Below are 16,708 nucleotides of genomic sequence, written 5' to 3'. Positions count from 1 at the left end.
TGAAGAGATGACACTAGGCGGTGAAAGGAGAGTGCTGAAGCAAAATTACACCTCATTTGGAATCAATTCTTGCAATAAATTATTTCAATTCAGTTCAATTCAATTTATTTCAATTCAATTATAAATGAATTATGGTGTTTGGAAAACTAAGGAATTTAACTGAAATTAATTGAATAATCTTACTTGGAATGGAGTTTTAAATAAAGTAATACCTAAAATTAAGTTTGTTAGTTCTAAATGAATTGAATTCTAGCTGAATCTTGTTGATTTCGGCCTGATTTGAAATCTAACATAAATCTTACATTTTGTAAAGAAATCATGTAACATTTGCATTCCAAACAACAGAATTCAATTCAATTCTTGTGAAAAGAATTGAATTCTCACATTTTAGAGGATTCCAAACAAACTAAAGGATTTGCATTATTAAATTAGATTTTGGTAATTTGATAATTCTGTAAGTTGGTTTAAATTATATTTTTATTGGATTTAGAAAATTGATTTGCTTAAACTTAGTTAGGAAGAGGAAGAACCGGTGCCGCCATGCTGTTCATATTCTTCTTTCTTTGCTCATCGATTTTTTTTTCTTTTTTGACCTTTTCGTCTTATTTTTTTGGGTGATAACCTTTTCTTATATTTTAGATTTAACATAAATTCATAAGAGAGATGAAATGTCATGAATAAAGCTGCTAGTTTTTCCGAGACTAGGCCCCGTCTATCTATTTGAAAAAAATGGTTATATTTGAACCAATTTAGTTCAAACATCACCAACTGCTTGATCTAGTTAAAGTGAAGCAAATAGAAATACATGACGTGTCATTGTTGGAGAACCAATGGGAAACCAACTCAACAAAGTTAACGGAGAAGTTAACGGGATGAGAGAAATAGAAAAGTAACGTAAGGTATAGGACGGAAATAGAAAAAGAAAAAGAAAAAGAAAAAGGATGAAAATAGAAAAGTAAATAATGGTATAGGACTAAATGTGTAGTTTTCCTTTAATTTTTAAGTAAAATAAAGCGAGAGCTATCAAAGTCAGGTGCGGAGCAATTACCCCCTATTTGGTTAGTACCCCTCTTCGGGCTGATCTGACCTATGCGTCTGCCTTCTTTTCGTCACTACGACTTGGTTTCGAAAGCAAAGGAAGGACAGACTCCCTCGTGCTTCTCCTAATGGGAAGCACTCGGTCACTAACTTGAATATGCTAAGTATTCAGTGACTTCACCCCCTAACCTCCTCAATTGGGAACAGTACATTCATCGCTCAACCGGGTCCATCCAGTAGGACCCATAAGAATTTTTTATTACTTGATACTACTCGTTGTCTGCCGATCATATGAGCGAGTGGGCGGCTATGAGTTAGTTGGCTTCGCTTTCTTTCATGATAGAGTCTCTAAGAGAGAATCCAAGGTTCGGCCTGAGTTGATTGTTTGATAAACTTCTGTCCTTAAGGACCATCAAGTGGTACAAGATTCTTTCAGATCTTGCACTGCTAGTTGGAATCTTTAAGAAGGTTAGTTGTGACTGATGGTCTGACCAAGGAGCTATGTATTGGAGCCCACCTAATTTCTTAATTCATATGTATTGGAGCTCACCTAATTTCTTAATTCATATTTTATTAAAATATGCATAATGTAAAATCCGAAAAATTTATACGATAAAAATAGATTAATACATATGAATTTCCGTGCAAATGAGAAATATTCAGAAAATTACAAAATCGACCGACCAAGTAAAAATCCCGATATAATACCACAGGTCCACCACCTTTTTGACCTGTAAATACGGAGAGAATATATTTGGAGGGTGTGCTTAACGCTTAGTAAATAATCATAACCTAAACTAACCGGATCATAATACGAGATCAGTAATATCCTAAATATATTGTCGAGACATCCAGAACTAAAATCATCCATGTGCCCCATTCCCAACTCTCGACCACAGTGGTGGCTCTACACTAACAACCTCTGCTCCAGGTAGCACTTTTCGACTATTCGGCTTTCGACTAGCTCAGGGGGCCACAAGAGTCACCAACTTCAATCAATCTCAATTCACATATCAAAACTTCACTAATTCATTCACAAATATCGCAATCGATCGTTAAAAAATACACGCATGATCCGAAACATTAACATGATCATGACAATACAATTCTAAAAATACCGACATAACGATAATCAAAGTACTAATTTAGAATTAGGCTATTCACATTCACAAACCCCAACCCTAGAAATATCGTGAGCTTATCATTTCCTATTTTCCATAATTTTTCTCCCTCTAAAAATCTCTCTCGGCTCTGCTCAAACCCTCGACCTCTCTCTCCGTTTCTGAAAATTGGATGAAGGATTCAAATGATCGAGCGGAGTAAAATGGAGTTTTGAAGGGGTGGAAATTGTGGCGGTCTAATGGAAGTCAGAGTTTGCAGGAGTTTGAGCAAATGGAAATACTAAGCTTAACAAAGCATTTTGACACATGTAAAGTAGTTTTGCTAAATCTTATCTAAAATTATAATAAATTAATGAATTACCAAATGTACAGAAGGTTTGGAAATAAGAAAGAAACATACGTGTTTACACACGTCAAAATCTGGATATTACACATAATGTATTTAATTTTAAATATTACTTTATGAGAGTATTTTCTTAATAAAATATACAAAAATTTTCATTTCATAATTCCATCCACGTTTACAAACTTTTAGAATCTAACCGATGGCATCCTTACTACCAAATATATATATATATATAGGGAAAATTACAAAAAAAAAACTCAAATTTTGTAAAAAGTCTCAGTTTTGTCATAAATTTTGTTTTGTAACAAAAAACCATAAGTTTTCTAAAATGTCTCAAAAATGACCTCCGTTATAACTTCCGTCAATTTTGGCTACGTGTGACCTACGTGGACTATTAAAGGGACCCACCATCAGTAGCAAAAATTGACGGAAGTTATAACGGAGGTCATTTTTGAGACATTTTAGAAAACTTATGGTTTTTTCTGTTACAAAACAAAATTTATGACAAAATTAAGACATTTTACAAAATTTGGATTTTTTTTTGTAATTTACCCATATATATATATATATAACATTTTTCAAAGAAATAAAAAACAATAATAGTGCCACAAATATTGCCCTCTAAAAAGTTGAATTAGAAAAAAAAAAGTTGTAAAACCTACGAATATCTATGCTTGCTAAGCACTCATATGAAAGTCTATAATATACTTTTCAAACGAAAAGATTCTGGACAGATATTGCTGTCCAGAATGAAATTATTCTCTCTCTCCTCTCCGGGCAAGTATCCTCTCCTCTCTGGTTGAATTTGGCTCCATTTTGATCTCAAATCTTCAAAGACAAAAATTATGCAGATGAGATCCTATATGCTCCTATTTATGAGTGGTTCTTTTTTGTGTGTAAGCTTCGTATCCTACATTCGATCGGAAAGTGTTTTGGGACAACAACCACTGTTTTGGGATCCCGTCATCGCTCCATTTGATTATTGTTTCTATCATCTCATGACAATGTGAATGTACTCGTAACATATTAATTTACTTGTATTTATAACATATGTTTTGTACCAACTCGACAGAGATTCTTTGCCCCCTCTAATCCGCCACCCACCTGCATTTCTATCCATACTAATATATCTTTTTAAATCGGCTACGTGAAAATGGCAACCACTTGCATTTTTCTATCATAATATATCTTCTTCATCATATAATATAATGGTTAGCATTCAGAGTTCACCCACGCGCATTGCCTGCATTATTGGGAGATCTTTCACTCGTTCAAGTTTCTCCCTGCCCGTCTTATATATTTCTTCCATTGATTATCGACGTTGGCTGCAACAATGGCCGACGTGGTTCTCGGGGAGCATTTGTGGAGTCCGTCACTGGACATCTTGTTTCCCTCATCTCCCGAGAGATCGGGCTAGCATATAATTAGCAAAGAGTAGTATATTTTAAAATCGATTACATGAAAAACTGATCCAATTATAGTTTATATATATTCGATTCGATGGTCTTAGATATCTCCCAAATTTACTTGTCTACATATAGATATAGATGTGCTCTATACCGAGTGGAAAAAGATTTATCCCTCCAGCCCGCGTACTGCTACTAATAATTGAAGGGAATAATCAAAAAGTCAAGAAAGCGGCTGCCTGCTTTCAAACCACATGTTGCGGATCCGTTTATTTTCAGAATTGAAGAGCCCTTGATTTCATGATGTGATTTTAAAATTATATTTTTGATTTTAACTTTATTCACTACATAATAAAAACACATATTTTTCAAGTTAAATTTATAATATTATTTTATTTGTCTTTTTTTACAATCAAAATAAAAATTAAAATCAAATTTAATTTAATTCTGAAACCAAACGCCCTAATTTTGTTTTAAACTTAGATTTTGCAGACTGTTAAGAATTTTGCCCGTTGGCTGACATGCGGATCCCATCCCATTGAAATTTCCCTTTGACTGGTAGCTGCGCATAGGAACCCGGCCCCTCACCTCTCACTTCCTTGCTATTTCACTTGCTATACAGAGGAGCTCCTACTGAACACGCCCCCCCTCCCCCATTCTTCCTTCTGTGCTCGACAGCGTCCAGTCGTTTCAACGCGAATCTTCTCTGTTGCTTGCCGTACTTGCCTGTCCTCTGCTGCGCCTCATTCGCCTGCTCCCCTTCCCCCCACCCCTGCATCTGTGTCTGCACAGTTCGAGTGGGCGAACAGAGAAACCCCCATCCCGGCCCCTACCAATTGGGAATTCTTCTTGAGGGGGTGACCGTGCGATTTTCCACTTCCATATCGAAGCCAAAGGTATTTTCTCCGACTAATTTCATGTTATTTTTCCGAAGATTAGCTAGTCAAAAAGTTATGAAAAGCGGCTACCACTTGTATTTTTCTATCATAATATATCATCGTCGTCGTCGTCATCATATAATATAATGGTTATCATTTCAGAGTTCACCCACGGCGCATTGCCTGCATTATTGGGAGATCTTTCACTAGTTCAAGTTTCTCCCTACCTGTCTTATATATTTCTTCCATTGATTATTGACGTTGGCTGCAACTATGGCCGACGTGGTTCCCGGGAGCATTGTGGAGTCCGTCACTGGACATCTTGTTTCCCTCATCTCCCAGGAGATCGGACTAGCATACAATTAGCAAAGAGTAGTATATTTTAAAATTGGTTACATAAAAAAGGGGTCCAATTATAGTTTATATATATATATTCGATGGTCTTAGATTTCTCCCAAATTTACTTGTCTATCTATAGATATATAGATGTGTTCTATACCAAGTGGAAAAAGATTTATCCCTCTAGTCCGCGCGCTGCTACTAATAATTGAAGGGAATAGTCAAAATGTCAAAATGATTTCAGTCATCTTCATCATCACATCATATAATATAATATAGTTTCTATCTCAAGTTCATCAAGTTTCTCCCTGTCTGTCTTAGTTCTTCCATCAACAGCAACTATGGCCCAAGTGGTTCTCGGGGGCGTTGTGGAGTCTGTCACCGGACAACTTGTTTCCCTCCTCTCCCAGGAGTTCGGACTAGCGTGGGGTGTCAAAGCTGAGCTCGTGAAACTCCAGACTACTGTCTCTATCATCGGTGGTGTGCTTCGCGAGGCTGACAAGAGACGAGTTGAGGCTGAGGATGTGAAGGAATGGCTTAAGAACCTGAAAGTGTTGTTCGACGATGCGGATGACCTGTTAGATGAATTCTCTACTGAGGCTTTCAAACGTCGGAGAGTGATGGGAGGAGGTAAGGGGATCCTTAATGAGGTGCGTATCTTTTTCTCCTCTTCCAACCAGCTCCTTTATGCCAGTAAGATGGCTCAACGAGTCAAGGAGATTAGGGAGAGGATCGATGCAATTTGGAATGATAGAAGCGCCTGTTTTCAGCTCGAGGGAAATATTAATCTTATGGGGAGTTTGGTAGAGAATCTAAATGGGCGGGAAACTTACTCATTTGAGCCTGAAATGTATGTGGTTGGACGAGATAAGGACAAGAAGGAAGTTATCGAGTTCTTACTCAATCCTGATTTTGAGGAGAATGTTAGTGTCCTCTCAATAGTGGGTGTGGGAGGCCTAGGGAAAACGACATTAACAAGACAAGTATATAATGACAAGAGCGTGGAGGAACATTTCGAGATGAGGCAAATTTGGGTCTGTGTGTCTATCAATTTCAATGTGGAGCATATTCTGAGGAAGATAGTACGAGAGTGCACCTCCAACAAAGAAGATATTGCAAATCTCGACATGAATGCGTTGCGAAAAAAGCTGGGAGAATGGATTGATGGAAAGAAGTTCTTACTTGTTTTAGATGACGTGTGAAATGACAACCGGTCTGAATGGTTGAAACTTCAAGGATATCTCATGAGCGGTGCCAAAGGAAGTAAGATATTGGCGACCACTCGCTATACTCGGGTGGCGGACACTATGACTCGCAAATTTCATAAATTGAGTGGCTTACCTGACGATGATTCGCTCTGTTTGTTGATGCGAATGGCAAAGAAGGAGGAGCACGAGTGGAAAAATCAAAATCTAGAAAAGATTGCGAGAGAAATTGTGAAGAAGTGTGCGGGAGTTCCCCTTGCAATTAAGACGATTGGGCGATTGTTAGCGTTCTCTGGAACTACCGAAGAAGATTGGTTGAATTTTAAGGATAGTGATTTATCTTCGATAAATCAAGAAGAAAGTGACATTATGCCTTCGCTTAAGTTGAGTTACGATTTTTTGCCATCGCATTTGAAACTGTGCTTTGCTTATTGCAGCTTATTTCCGCAAGATTACGAGCTAGAATCACGTGAGCTTGTCTATCTTTGGATGGCACAGGGATTTATTAATAAACCTCTAGGCAGTAAGAAAACCCTTGAAGAAGTAGGTTATGACTATTTCAGGGAGTTGCTTTCCAGATGCTTTTTCCAAGAAATACGAGAAAATGTGTACGGCGACATTATGAGCTGCAAAATGCATGACCTCGCACTGTTAGTTGCAGGAGAGAATTGCATCACCATTGATAGCTCACATGCGAAAATGTTCCCAGAAGGAGCTCGCCATATAACTATAAATGATCCGAATGTGTTGAATGGATTGGAGAGAGAGAGAAGAATAAGGTCCCTATTTCTTACGGCTGAAGAGAGTACTGATACATTCAGCGAAGATAGTACTGATATATTTGGAAATAGGATTCCTATTGATGTTCTGGATGTTTCGTGTTTTAGAAGTCTACGGGCGCTGCGTATACGTGGTGTCCGCATAAAGATGATTTCGCGTTCCATTGGTGAACTCAAGCATTTGAGGAGCCTTGATCTCTCAATCACTGGAGAGTTAAGGTCCCTTCCGGATTCCATAAGTGAGTTGTGCAATTTGGAGAGCCTTAATCTCACAAGATGTTGGCATCTAGAAGGATTACCAAGTGGCATTACGAAATTGGTCAATTTGAGGCAGCTCAATGTGAGTGGATGTGATCATTTAACACATATGCCGAGGGGGATTGGGACGTTGACTAATTTGCAAAGGTTAGACGTATTTGTATTAGGGGAGGAATCGAACCAAAATGCTGCAGGGCTAGACGAGCTGAGCGGACTTATTGGATTGAAGAAAGAACTGACTATTCGAAGATTGGAAAGAGTGGGGAGTAGTAGTATTTCGAGCGAGGTGGATGCTTCCTTCTCGATGGAGAAGTTAGCTCATCTTCAATGTTTGGACCTATGCTGGGGTTGGGATGCGAATGCGAGCAATGACAAAGAAGTTATAGAAAAACTTCGACCCCATTCAGATGTGAAGGGATTGAGGATAGATAGATATGTCGGTGTCAGACTTCCATCGTGGGTCTCTCAACTGCATAGACTAGTCGAGATTGAGATTAAACAATGTGGTTGCAGGCAGCTACCACCTATAGATCAGCTCCCTTCCCTCAAAAGAATCTGGTTGCATGGTTTGATGAATTTGGAACATATAGAATTATCGGAGGGTGGGACGATGCCACAGTCTAATTTCTTTCCATCCTTGGAAGAAATAGTGCTAGGGTATTTGCCTAAATTCAAGGGATGGGAGTGGGAGAGGAGGGGCAATAGAATTGAAGAGGAGGATGGCAATTCTTCTTCTTCTTCTTCTTTGTTAATGCTCCCCTGCTTCTCCGACAAGGTCAAGATTGTAATATATACGTGCGGAAGATTCTCTTACATATCGCATGGTGAACAGCTACTACGACTAGCGGGATGGAGGATGAGGAATGTAACTGCACTCCTACTCCACCAACACGATCCACTACTTCTTCCCCTTGGCCCCCAACATGATTCTCTCTCTCTCACCGCACTGACATCCCTCTCCATCAGCAAAATTGAGGATGCAGACCACTTGCCCGTGGAGTTGTTTCAGTCCCTCCCGTCTCTCCAGTCTCTTGAAATAAGTCATTGCCCTCGCCTGAAAGCACTCCCTCTGGGGGCGATCCTCCCGCACCTACCCACCCTTGAGACGCTGGAAATTTCTTATTGCCCAGAGCTTGATTTATCCACTGATGATGGCGGTGGTGAAGAAGATGAAGAAGACATGCCGATGCCGCCTAATTTACAATTCACTAAGCTCCGCAAGTTGGAACTCTGGTATATACCAAAACTGGAGACTCTCCCGTGGTGGATTCAGCACCTCACTAACCTTGAATCTTTATTCATCTTCTCCTGTGAGAATTTGAAGGCTTTGCCTGGGTGGTTTCCCAATCTCACCTCACTCAAACATCTTGAGATTTTAAACTGCGGGGAGGAGCTGAGAAGAAGGTGAACAAGAGAATACCGGAGGAGGAGAGGACTGGCCTAAGATTTCTCACATCCCGCATGTAGTAGTAGTAAGAAGATGACTGAATTGGATCCTCCCTCGCTTACTGCCTCCAAAGGTCATATAAATATCTCATTCTCATCTGTTTTCTTGCTGGCTTGCTTATACATTTGCACGATATAATGATGAGTGAAGTAGACCCATACTTTTCTTATAATGATTAAAGAAGTAATGTTGAACCGTTGTCTTTGTTGCTCCTCAAATTCTTTTCTCGACAATACTCATATTTTTATGGATAGAAAAGGAAGGAAAGAATAATACAACTGTCAATTAATACTCGTCGTTTGCATTGGGGTCATTGCTAACTCTGTTGCTGAATTAAGTTTATGTCTCTGTAGGAATATTGCTGGATTCACTTGTGAATTGATTGTATAACATTTATGCACGTTCTCCAAGCTTTATCCACTCTTGTTTGTTTACATTTGTCTGTAAACTAATTTACGATACATATTGTATTGTTCTTCAGGCAGGAAGAGAGGTGTAGAGCACGGATCATCGCAGACAGATATCTCCAAAAAATTGGCTCGCTTGTCAACTGTTGATATATCTTTCACAGATTGGCACCTGGGATTTCATATATATATGGTAAGCTTTCTATACGTTTCCTCTTTTATTTTTGATTTTATATTTCGTAGTTGATATTTGTAATTCTTTTCATGGTCTGATAAGTTTATAAGAGAGTGCCGGGAGTTTGCATTTTTGTTTCTGTATTGAATGAGATGCAGAGCAACCACAATGATTTTCTATAAGCTATCATACTTAAGTACATATTGCATAAGGCATTTAATTTTGAGCAACTTCATTCGTATATAGGTTTGTCTTTCTGTTTTTCCAGGGCTTGATACAATTTAGAAATCACTAGCATTCATGGCTAAGTAGTACTGGCATGGTGATATGTACAACTATGTTGGCCATTATTCTATGGCCTGTTCCTTTAGTTTCAACATTTGTCACTTCGACATCTAATTGCAATTTGGTAAAAGGATTAGAGCTACAGTTTTGGCACCGGCTCCATTCTTGTGGGTCTCTAATGCTTGGCAGGTTGTTTACTTCTTGTTATTCTATCTTGTAGGATATGCTGCCTGAATAGGTACATATGCATGCCGCAGAATCAGTTTTTGCTGGTAAAGCTGTCGGGGTTCTTCGTGATCCCAGCCCATCATTTCGGTTTCAAGATTCTATATCTCATCTGCAAATGCCCCAAGGCTCTCAGAAAGTTCAAGGGTGCACAGGCCGGTTTCTTTTCTAGAAGGACTTAAAGCTGACCGGAGATGATTTACTTCCACAGTCAGAGGCTAGTAAGATTGAAGCAATGCTTCGGGACTTAAAGGTTTATTATCGCAATTCTTGTTGACATCATGACCTTAAAAGATCATTCTTCGTATCAGGATGTAATTATAATTTTCTCTTTTATTTAGTATCATGGCCTTCTCTTTTACCAATTCGGTTCGATTGCATCTGCAGGAGTCATCAGAATTTCATAAGAGATCATTAGAATGTGTTGTTCACTCTATACAAGCTATTGCAGCAAATCATCTTTGGCAGGTGATGAAAGTGTAAGCTTTTCCATAGTCCTAGTCAAGAGTTTACCGTGCTAAATTTGAACAATTTTGCAGCTTGTGGTTGTTGGTGCTGAATTAAATGGGCAGCTTAAGGCTCCAAAAGACTGTTTCCTTCTAGCAAAGGTAGATTTCTTCCAGGTGGGACATGGTTATATTATTTGGTTTTTCATTGAATTCTTTCTTTTATTTGTTGTCGGCAGGACACAACTTTGTCCCAATATAGAAAATTCATATTTCACCTGGTTCTTGTAATTTCTGAAAGCGGATGCTCTCTGCTCGATTCAGTATTAGAATGTTTTTAATACCAACTGATTAATACTTTAATCATGCTCTGCAATGCCAGTGCTTTCTCGAGGAAAGTCAGCAACTGATGCGCTTGTCACCTCGTCGGTCAACTCCTGGAGCTGAAATTATGGTCCCCTTTCAGCTGGTGGGTTGTTGTAACATGAATTCCAAAATTATAGAGATGCTGTTATTGCACTTCATATATTGATTTTATTTCAGAGCATAAGAAACCAGATTGAATCTATGCCCCCTGCAGGCAGCAATAAAGACCATAAACGTGGAAGACAAATATTCATGAAGAGAATCCCTGCAGTTAGTTCCACTTCTTGATAGTTTTATTGATTGTTGTATTATAGCAATTGAACTTATTCTCTTTTATTTAAGTTATTGATATTTGGTCACTCTTTCATTAGAAGTTTCGCGGGCAGAGCTATCAGTGGTAGTTGATTTTAATCTTCTCTTTCAGTAAAGTGATGAATCTTCGATCAATTTATCCTTGTAAGTTATACTGCATGTCAGCAAATACTTCCTCAGCGGCATCCCTTGATGGATGGGATGGTATATATCTGGACTATTCTGTTGATTGGCCCCTAGGACTCTTCTTTACTCAAGAAGTGCTCTCCAAGTGAGATTCTCGTCACCATTTGGAACTTACTCACATCCAAGTTCTGCAGAAATACTTGATATTATTGACCTTCTTTGATGTGACACTCAAAACATTCCAGGTTTCAAAAGGTTTTCTAGCATCTGCTGCGGCTTAAACGAATACTAATGGAATTAGATAAATCATGGGCCTCTGTGATGCGTCAAGACCACCGAGGATTTGCCAAGCATAAAAATGATAATACAATCTCAATGCCTCAGCAACATAGGGAGCCCTTTGGACCTATGTGGTTTGTTAGGGAGCACATGGCATTGCTGATCAGAAATCTTCAGTTTGACTGTCAAAAATTCTTCTGTTGGTTGATGTCATAGAATCCCAATGGAATGTTTTGCAAGGACGCATTCTCGGCTCTTATGAGTTCACGGAACTTGTACGGTTTCATCAAGAGTAAGCAAGATTTGCTTCTTCTGTTCTTCACAAAGCGTTCCATGGGAAATCTATTGGTTGCTTAAAGCTTTTATTAAAAGATATAGATCATTTACATGAATAGGACTGATCAGGTCATATTGCATGTTAAACCTGTAGAATTTCATCATCTGCAGGTACTTGTTGACTTTAATTTCAGAGTCATTCTTAGATATTGGTTCTGTGTCGAGGATACTGGATAGCATAATGAAACTCTGCCCCCAGTTCAACTGGAACATTGAGAACCAAGAAAGCTTCACAAATTCATCTGAACTGGAGCACATTACAGAGGTAAGAAGAGCACTAGTTTTCTTATATGTTTGATCTGCCTTTGTTTGAGAGCAAGTATCACCAAACTCGGACACTGGCTAAGGATTTTGAGTTCACTTTGCTCTTGCTTTTGCATGATTCTTGCATCAGTAGCCACTAGTGACCTAATTGATATATATATACAACTTTGAGCCGGTTCACTCTCCAAAAGATGTTACAAAGCCATTTCTAGCTTTCTAAAAGCCCTTTGCTATTGTTTGCTAATACTCAGGAATTTAACAAGAAATCGAACTCCTTCAGACCATTCTCCGTAGTAGCCAACTAGCTGGGAGTCAAAGGGCCCTATTCCTGAGACGTTTCCTTTTGCTTTTGGTTTTAGTCTTAATGATAATGTTCTGATGAGACAACTAATCCCTTTCTGTTGTCAGGCAACTGCAAGAGATCTCAATGTTGTTAGACCTCTGCCTGCACTCCCTGTCCTCAATTCACAACAGAATAGAGTGTCTCGCCTTTTAAATGTTTTGCGGATACTTGGAGTTGTGGAGACTTGTTAGAACAAGTGTGGAACTGAAGAAGATTGAGGGAGAGGACAATTGAGCTGCAAGGATTGCATCTGAGAGGAGGAAGCTGCGGCTATGACGGATCTGCACAGGCTGCAGATTTTATTTGAGTGGATGAGGCCCAGTCCGTCCGTGCGGAAGCCTAGACTGTCCGTACATTTTTTTACTGGTTTGGACCGACCTAAAGCATGCTTTTTAACCCTAATCACTCTGTTAAATCATTGATCTATTGAGGAGTGTTGGTGAGTTTGAGAGCTTTTGTATACGGGTCAGGGTTAATTTCACACTCAGTCTATTGTCCTCCACTTTGTACTCTTGATCATTGCTCATAACGAAAGAGACCAAAGCCTCCTTTGTCCGTGGATGTTTCCCTCTTGATCACATCGATTGAGAGGGTTTTACCACGTAATTCTCTTGTGTTGATCTTCTCTTCCCTTGCTCTATTTCCTTGCTTATTGGAGTTGGTTCTTAGCATCTTCAGTCATCTATATCCATTTCCTCTATACTGTCCGACTGATGAGAGCGAAAAAACTCGAAAACTTGTGTTGCTAGTTGAATATAACTGTGATGGATGGTTTGGTCAACTAGAAGTAAACAAGAACTGTGCTGACATTTCAGCGGGGATCCTCTTCAGGTTTCTTTCAAGTGCATTTCTCCGGTGAACTTGGATTCGACCGGTTTATCTGATTAAGCGGTTTTGAGCTCGGGTCCACCCTTAACTCTCAGTTGGCTAGGTTGCATCACTCTCCATACATCGGGTCTTGTAGCTATTGAAATTTCATAGTTTACATAGTTCTTGCATCTCTGAAAGCAGGTGCTATGTCATTGTTTTCTCGAGGAAAGTAGGCAATTGATGCGCTTGCCACCTCGTCAGTCAACTGCTGAAGCTGATCTTATGGTCCCCTTTTAGCTGGTGGGTTGTTGTACCATGAATTCCAAAATTATAGTTATGCTGTTATTGCACTTTGTATGCTGATTTTATATTAAAGGAATAAGAAACCATATTGCCTCTATGGCCCTTGCAGGCAGCAATAAAGACCATAAGTGAGGAAGACAAATATTTTTCCAGAGTATCTCTGCAGTTATTTCTACTTGTTGACAGTTTTAATAATTGTTATTAAGGATGATCATATTATAGCAATCGACTTTAAACTTAATTCTCTTTCATTTAAGTGCTCAATCTTCGATCACTCTTTCATTAGAAGTTTCACCGACAGATCTATCCGTGGTAGCTGACTTTAATCTTCAGTAAAGTCATTAATCTTTGACCAATTTATTCTTGTGAGTTATATTTTCTCATTGTCTCTCATCATGTTGTGCAATTGAGCTCCATTAACTTGCAAGAAACGGGCACCTTCACCTGGAGATTCTCTAATATATTTTATTCTCACACAGGGTGTTGTGTTAAAAGTTTGAAAACAGCTGATTGTGAGGTTGGGAATTTCTTTTCTTTTTGTTTTCCTTAATTAAGTATATATAGTTTAACTGCCAAAAGGTTTTCTGCAGGTTGATGCGATAGAATCACTATAGAATGTTCTGCAAGGACGCATTCAAGACTCTCATGACTTCGCAGAACTTGTAGGCTTCCATCAAGAGTAAGTGATAACTCAATGAAGATAGAGTTATTCGACACTTTTAGCTGGTATGATTAGAGTTAAATTCTCAAGTTTTGGTTAGTTTTAGTATGTTTTTAGTTTATTTTTCATTCATTTGCATTCTTAGTGGATTTAGGAATTCTTATTAGCTTTTGGTTTGATTTTAGGTGATCTTAGGAGTTAGTTCATTGATCGATCTTTTGCAGTCACTAAGTTCTTGATATTTTTGGACAGGTTAAACTTGATTTTTTTGGTGCAAATTGCATATGGATGGAAAACTTATCGAGTTAGGAGCACAGGGATTCAAACGGTTTGTCATTTAGAGCCCGGACGAGGAAGATATGACCCAATGAAGTTAAGCGCGCAGTGCAGAAAAACTGATTCGGACGGCCCCAGCCGTGGAAAAAGAGGGCTGCGGCCCTTCAGTTCAGATGATCCGACCAAAATTTGTCATTCTTGATATTTTGCATGGGTCCTGAGTATATTTGGAGAAGAAAATAAAGATGGAGATATTTTGATTTATTTGGTTAATATTGTTGGGTCTTAGGAAATATATTATTTGATGCTTAAGATAGGAAACTGAATTTCAAGTATTAGAAAATTAGATTTGCAGTATTTTGATGCCTTTATCCCTTATAAAAGGCGAGGCTGGGGTATGAGTTTCATGTGGACGACATCAGGAGGCAAAGATCAACTTGAGTAAAAAGTCGAAGGGTCGGATATTGACGGCAGCATCTATTTCTTTTAAGTCTTTGTTGATTTCTTCTTGAATTTGATGTCTATGTTGAATTCTTTTATGTGCTCTTTAATTCGCAAGGTCTAATTTCATATGCTAGGATTACGATTGAACCCACATGTAATCATTTTGTTTATTTTCTCTTGATTTAATGAGTTTTTTATTCTATTCTATTTATTCTAACAGATACTTAATACTTGCAATTACTTGATCAATAATTGTTATGATCTGTTAATCTAATTGAACTTGGGAAAGGGATTTTAGGTTTAGAACTGGAATAGAATAGTCTAAGTTCAATCTCGAGGAATCAAATTGATTAGTGGGTAAAATAAGAATATAATTACTCACCTTAGATAGCCAATTCAAGTTGGAGCTTAATGAGTTTAGCTTAATTGCAATTCCCTTAGGAATACAAGGAATTGGTTGAGTTATATTTTTTCTAAGCAATTCGGAAGATACTTTGGAAATACTTGTGAAATTGAGGTTAGTAGATTGAGTCTCAATCGAATTTTGGAAGATACTTTGGAAATACTTGTGAAATTGAGGTTAGTAGATTGAGTCTCAATCGAATTAGGGAAAGAGGGAGTAGATCAGATTATCAAAGTGTGGGGGAAATTGTAATTCTAGGTCGTTTAACCAATTGATTGTTAGTTGTTTTAATTTGCTTTATATTTCATAAAACCGATTTTAATTTACTTGACTTCAATTAGGTTGTGATAATTTCGAATGCTAGTAGAATTCTAGGTCAAGTTCCCGTGGGAACAATACTCTTTTCACTTTATATTACTTGTTACGGCCATGCACTTGCGGGGTTATAAAAACCATCAAATAGTTAGCAAGATTTGCTTAGTCAGATTCTCCGTCTTTAAGAAAGCTTTTATTAAAAGATATAGATCATTAACACGAATAACACTGATTGGGTTATCTTACGCGATTTTCAATTGTAACCAATAGTTAAACTTTTACTCTGATGTTCAACTTGTAGAATTTCATCATTTGCGGGTATTTATCGGCTTTAATTTCAGAGTCATTCTTAGATATTGGTTCTATGTCAAGGATCTGGACAACATAATGAAACTATGCGTTCAGTTCTGCTGGAACATTGAGAACCAAGAAAGCTTCATGAATTCATCTGAACTGGAGCACATTGCGGAGGTAAGAAGCTCTATCTTTTTTTTTTATATGGGGTTTTTATTCCATATAACCCATGGTTTACCCGTTTTGTCAAATCTATCATATACTTTTTTTATTAGATATATTCATGGTTTACATTTTGCTTTAAATATATCCCGTCGTTATATCTCCGTCAATGTTTAACGATTTTATCACTGTGGCCCTTTTTTATCGGGGATAGATTTGAGAAAAAAATTTAAACCTTAGGATAGATTTGGAGTTTACTAACGTTTCCTTTGTATGAGAGCAAGTGTCGCCAAAGTTGGACCCTGGTTAAGGTTTTTGGGTTCTTACTCTTGTTTTTGCTCGATTCTTGCTTTAGTGCAGCCACTCGTGACTTAATGATTTATACGACATTGGGCTGGTTCACTTTGCAACAGATGTGACAAAATCGTTCCTAGCTCTCTAAATGCTCTTTGCTGTTGTATTATATATATATTCTTTCAGGAATTTAACAAGAAATCGAACTCCTTGTACACCATTCCCAGTTGTAGCCGACTAGCTGGGAGTCAGAGGGCCCCATTCTTGAGGCGTTTCCTTTTGTGTCTCAATTTCAGAAGGCAGAAAAAATCAATCGGTCTTATTTCTGTGTTTGATTTGGGTGGATTACATTTCATTCCAGTCGA

General features: G+C 38.2%; 3 protein-coding genes and 1 long non-coding RNA gene across 25 annotated transcripts in view; all 4 read left to right on the top strand.

The window, feature by feature from the left end:
* LOC116216014 (putative disease resistance protein RGA1) overlaps positions 1-12,987 on the top strand; it is a 250,966-nt gene extending 237,979 nt beyond the window's left edge. For 6 of the 22 annotated variants that reach the window (XM_031551928.1, XM_031551929.1, XM_031551906.1 and 3 more), the window contains 8 exons: positions 9,299-9,417; positions 9,905-10,162; positions 10,297-10,377; positions 10,449-10,532; positions 10,738-11,304; positions 11,405-11,730; positions 11,886-12,039; positions 12,447-12,987. The gene's annotated coding sequence lies outside the window, so the exon portion shown is untranslated. The remainder of the gene's footprint in view (positions 1-9,298; positions 9,418-9,904; positions 10,163-10,296; positions 10,378-10,448; positions 10,533-10,737; positions 11,305-11,404; positions 11,731-11,885; positions 12,040-12,446) is intronic. The other 16 variants (XM_031551924.1, XM_031551915.1, XM_031551912.1 and 13 more) reach the window with 16 other exon arrangements.
* Positions 4,533-6,743, top strand: LOC116216025 (putative disease resistance protein RGA3). The gene is made up of 2 exons (XM_031551943.1): positions 4,533-4,807; positions 5,450-6,743. Exon 2 carries the CDS (start codon positions 5,470-5,472, stop codon positions 6,328-6,330), a length of 861 nt encoding a protein of 286 aa, XP_031407803.1. The 5' UTR covers positions 4,533-4,807; positions 5,450-5,469; the 3' UTR covers positions 6,331-6,743.
* On the top strand, positions 6,502-12,572 carry LOC116188849 (putative disease resistance protein RGA1). The gene is made up of 6 exons (XM_031518311.1): positions 6,502-8,774; positions 9,905-10,064; positions 10,449-10,517; positions 11,655-11,730; positions 11,909-12,039; positions 12,447-12,572. The coding sequence occupies exons 1-6, from the start codon at positions 6,502-6,504 to the stop codon at positions 12,570-12,572; spliced, it is 2,835 nt and encodes a 944-aa protein (XP_031374171.1).
* A 421-nt stretch (positions 12,988-13,408) lies between the features above and the next one.
* LOC116216039 lies at positions 13,409-14,921 on the top strand. Its single transcript, XR_004158614.1, has 3 exons — positions 13,409-13,491; positions 13,604-14,173; positions 14,408-14,921. It is a non-coding gene; the product is annotated as an uncharacterized LOC116216039 (long non-coding RNA).
* The last annotated feature ends 1,787 nt before the right edge of the window (positions 14,922-16,708 follow it).

Source organism: Punica granatum, chromosome 8, assembly GCF_007655135.1.
Source record: "Punica granatum isolate Tunisia-2019 chromosome 8, ASM765513v2, whole genome shotgun sequence".
NCBI lineage: Eukaryota > Viridiplantae > Streptophyta > Magnoliopsida > Myrtales > Lythraceae > Punica > Punica granatum.
The sequence above is the reverse complement of the archived record's forward strand: the minus strand, read 5'-3'. Positions and strand labels throughout refer to the sequence as shown.

Coding starts and splice junctions, on each gene's coding strand:
- LOC116216025 (XM_031551943.1), top strand. CDS start 5,470: ATGGCCCAAGTGGTTCTCGGGGGCGTTGTGGAGTCTGTCACCGGACAA.
- LOC116188849 (XM_031518311.1), top strand. CDS start 6,502: ATGGCAAAGAAGGAGGAGCACGAGTGGAAAAATCAAAATCTAGAAAAG. Junction 10,518..11,654: donor ACTGTTTCCTTCTAGCAAAG/GTAGATTTCTTC, acceptor TTGATGTCATAG/AATCCCAATGGAATGTTTTG. Junction 12,040..12,446: donor AACTGGAGCACATTACAGAG/GTAAGAAGAGCA, acceptor TTCTGTTGTCAG/GCAACTGCAAGAGATCTCAA.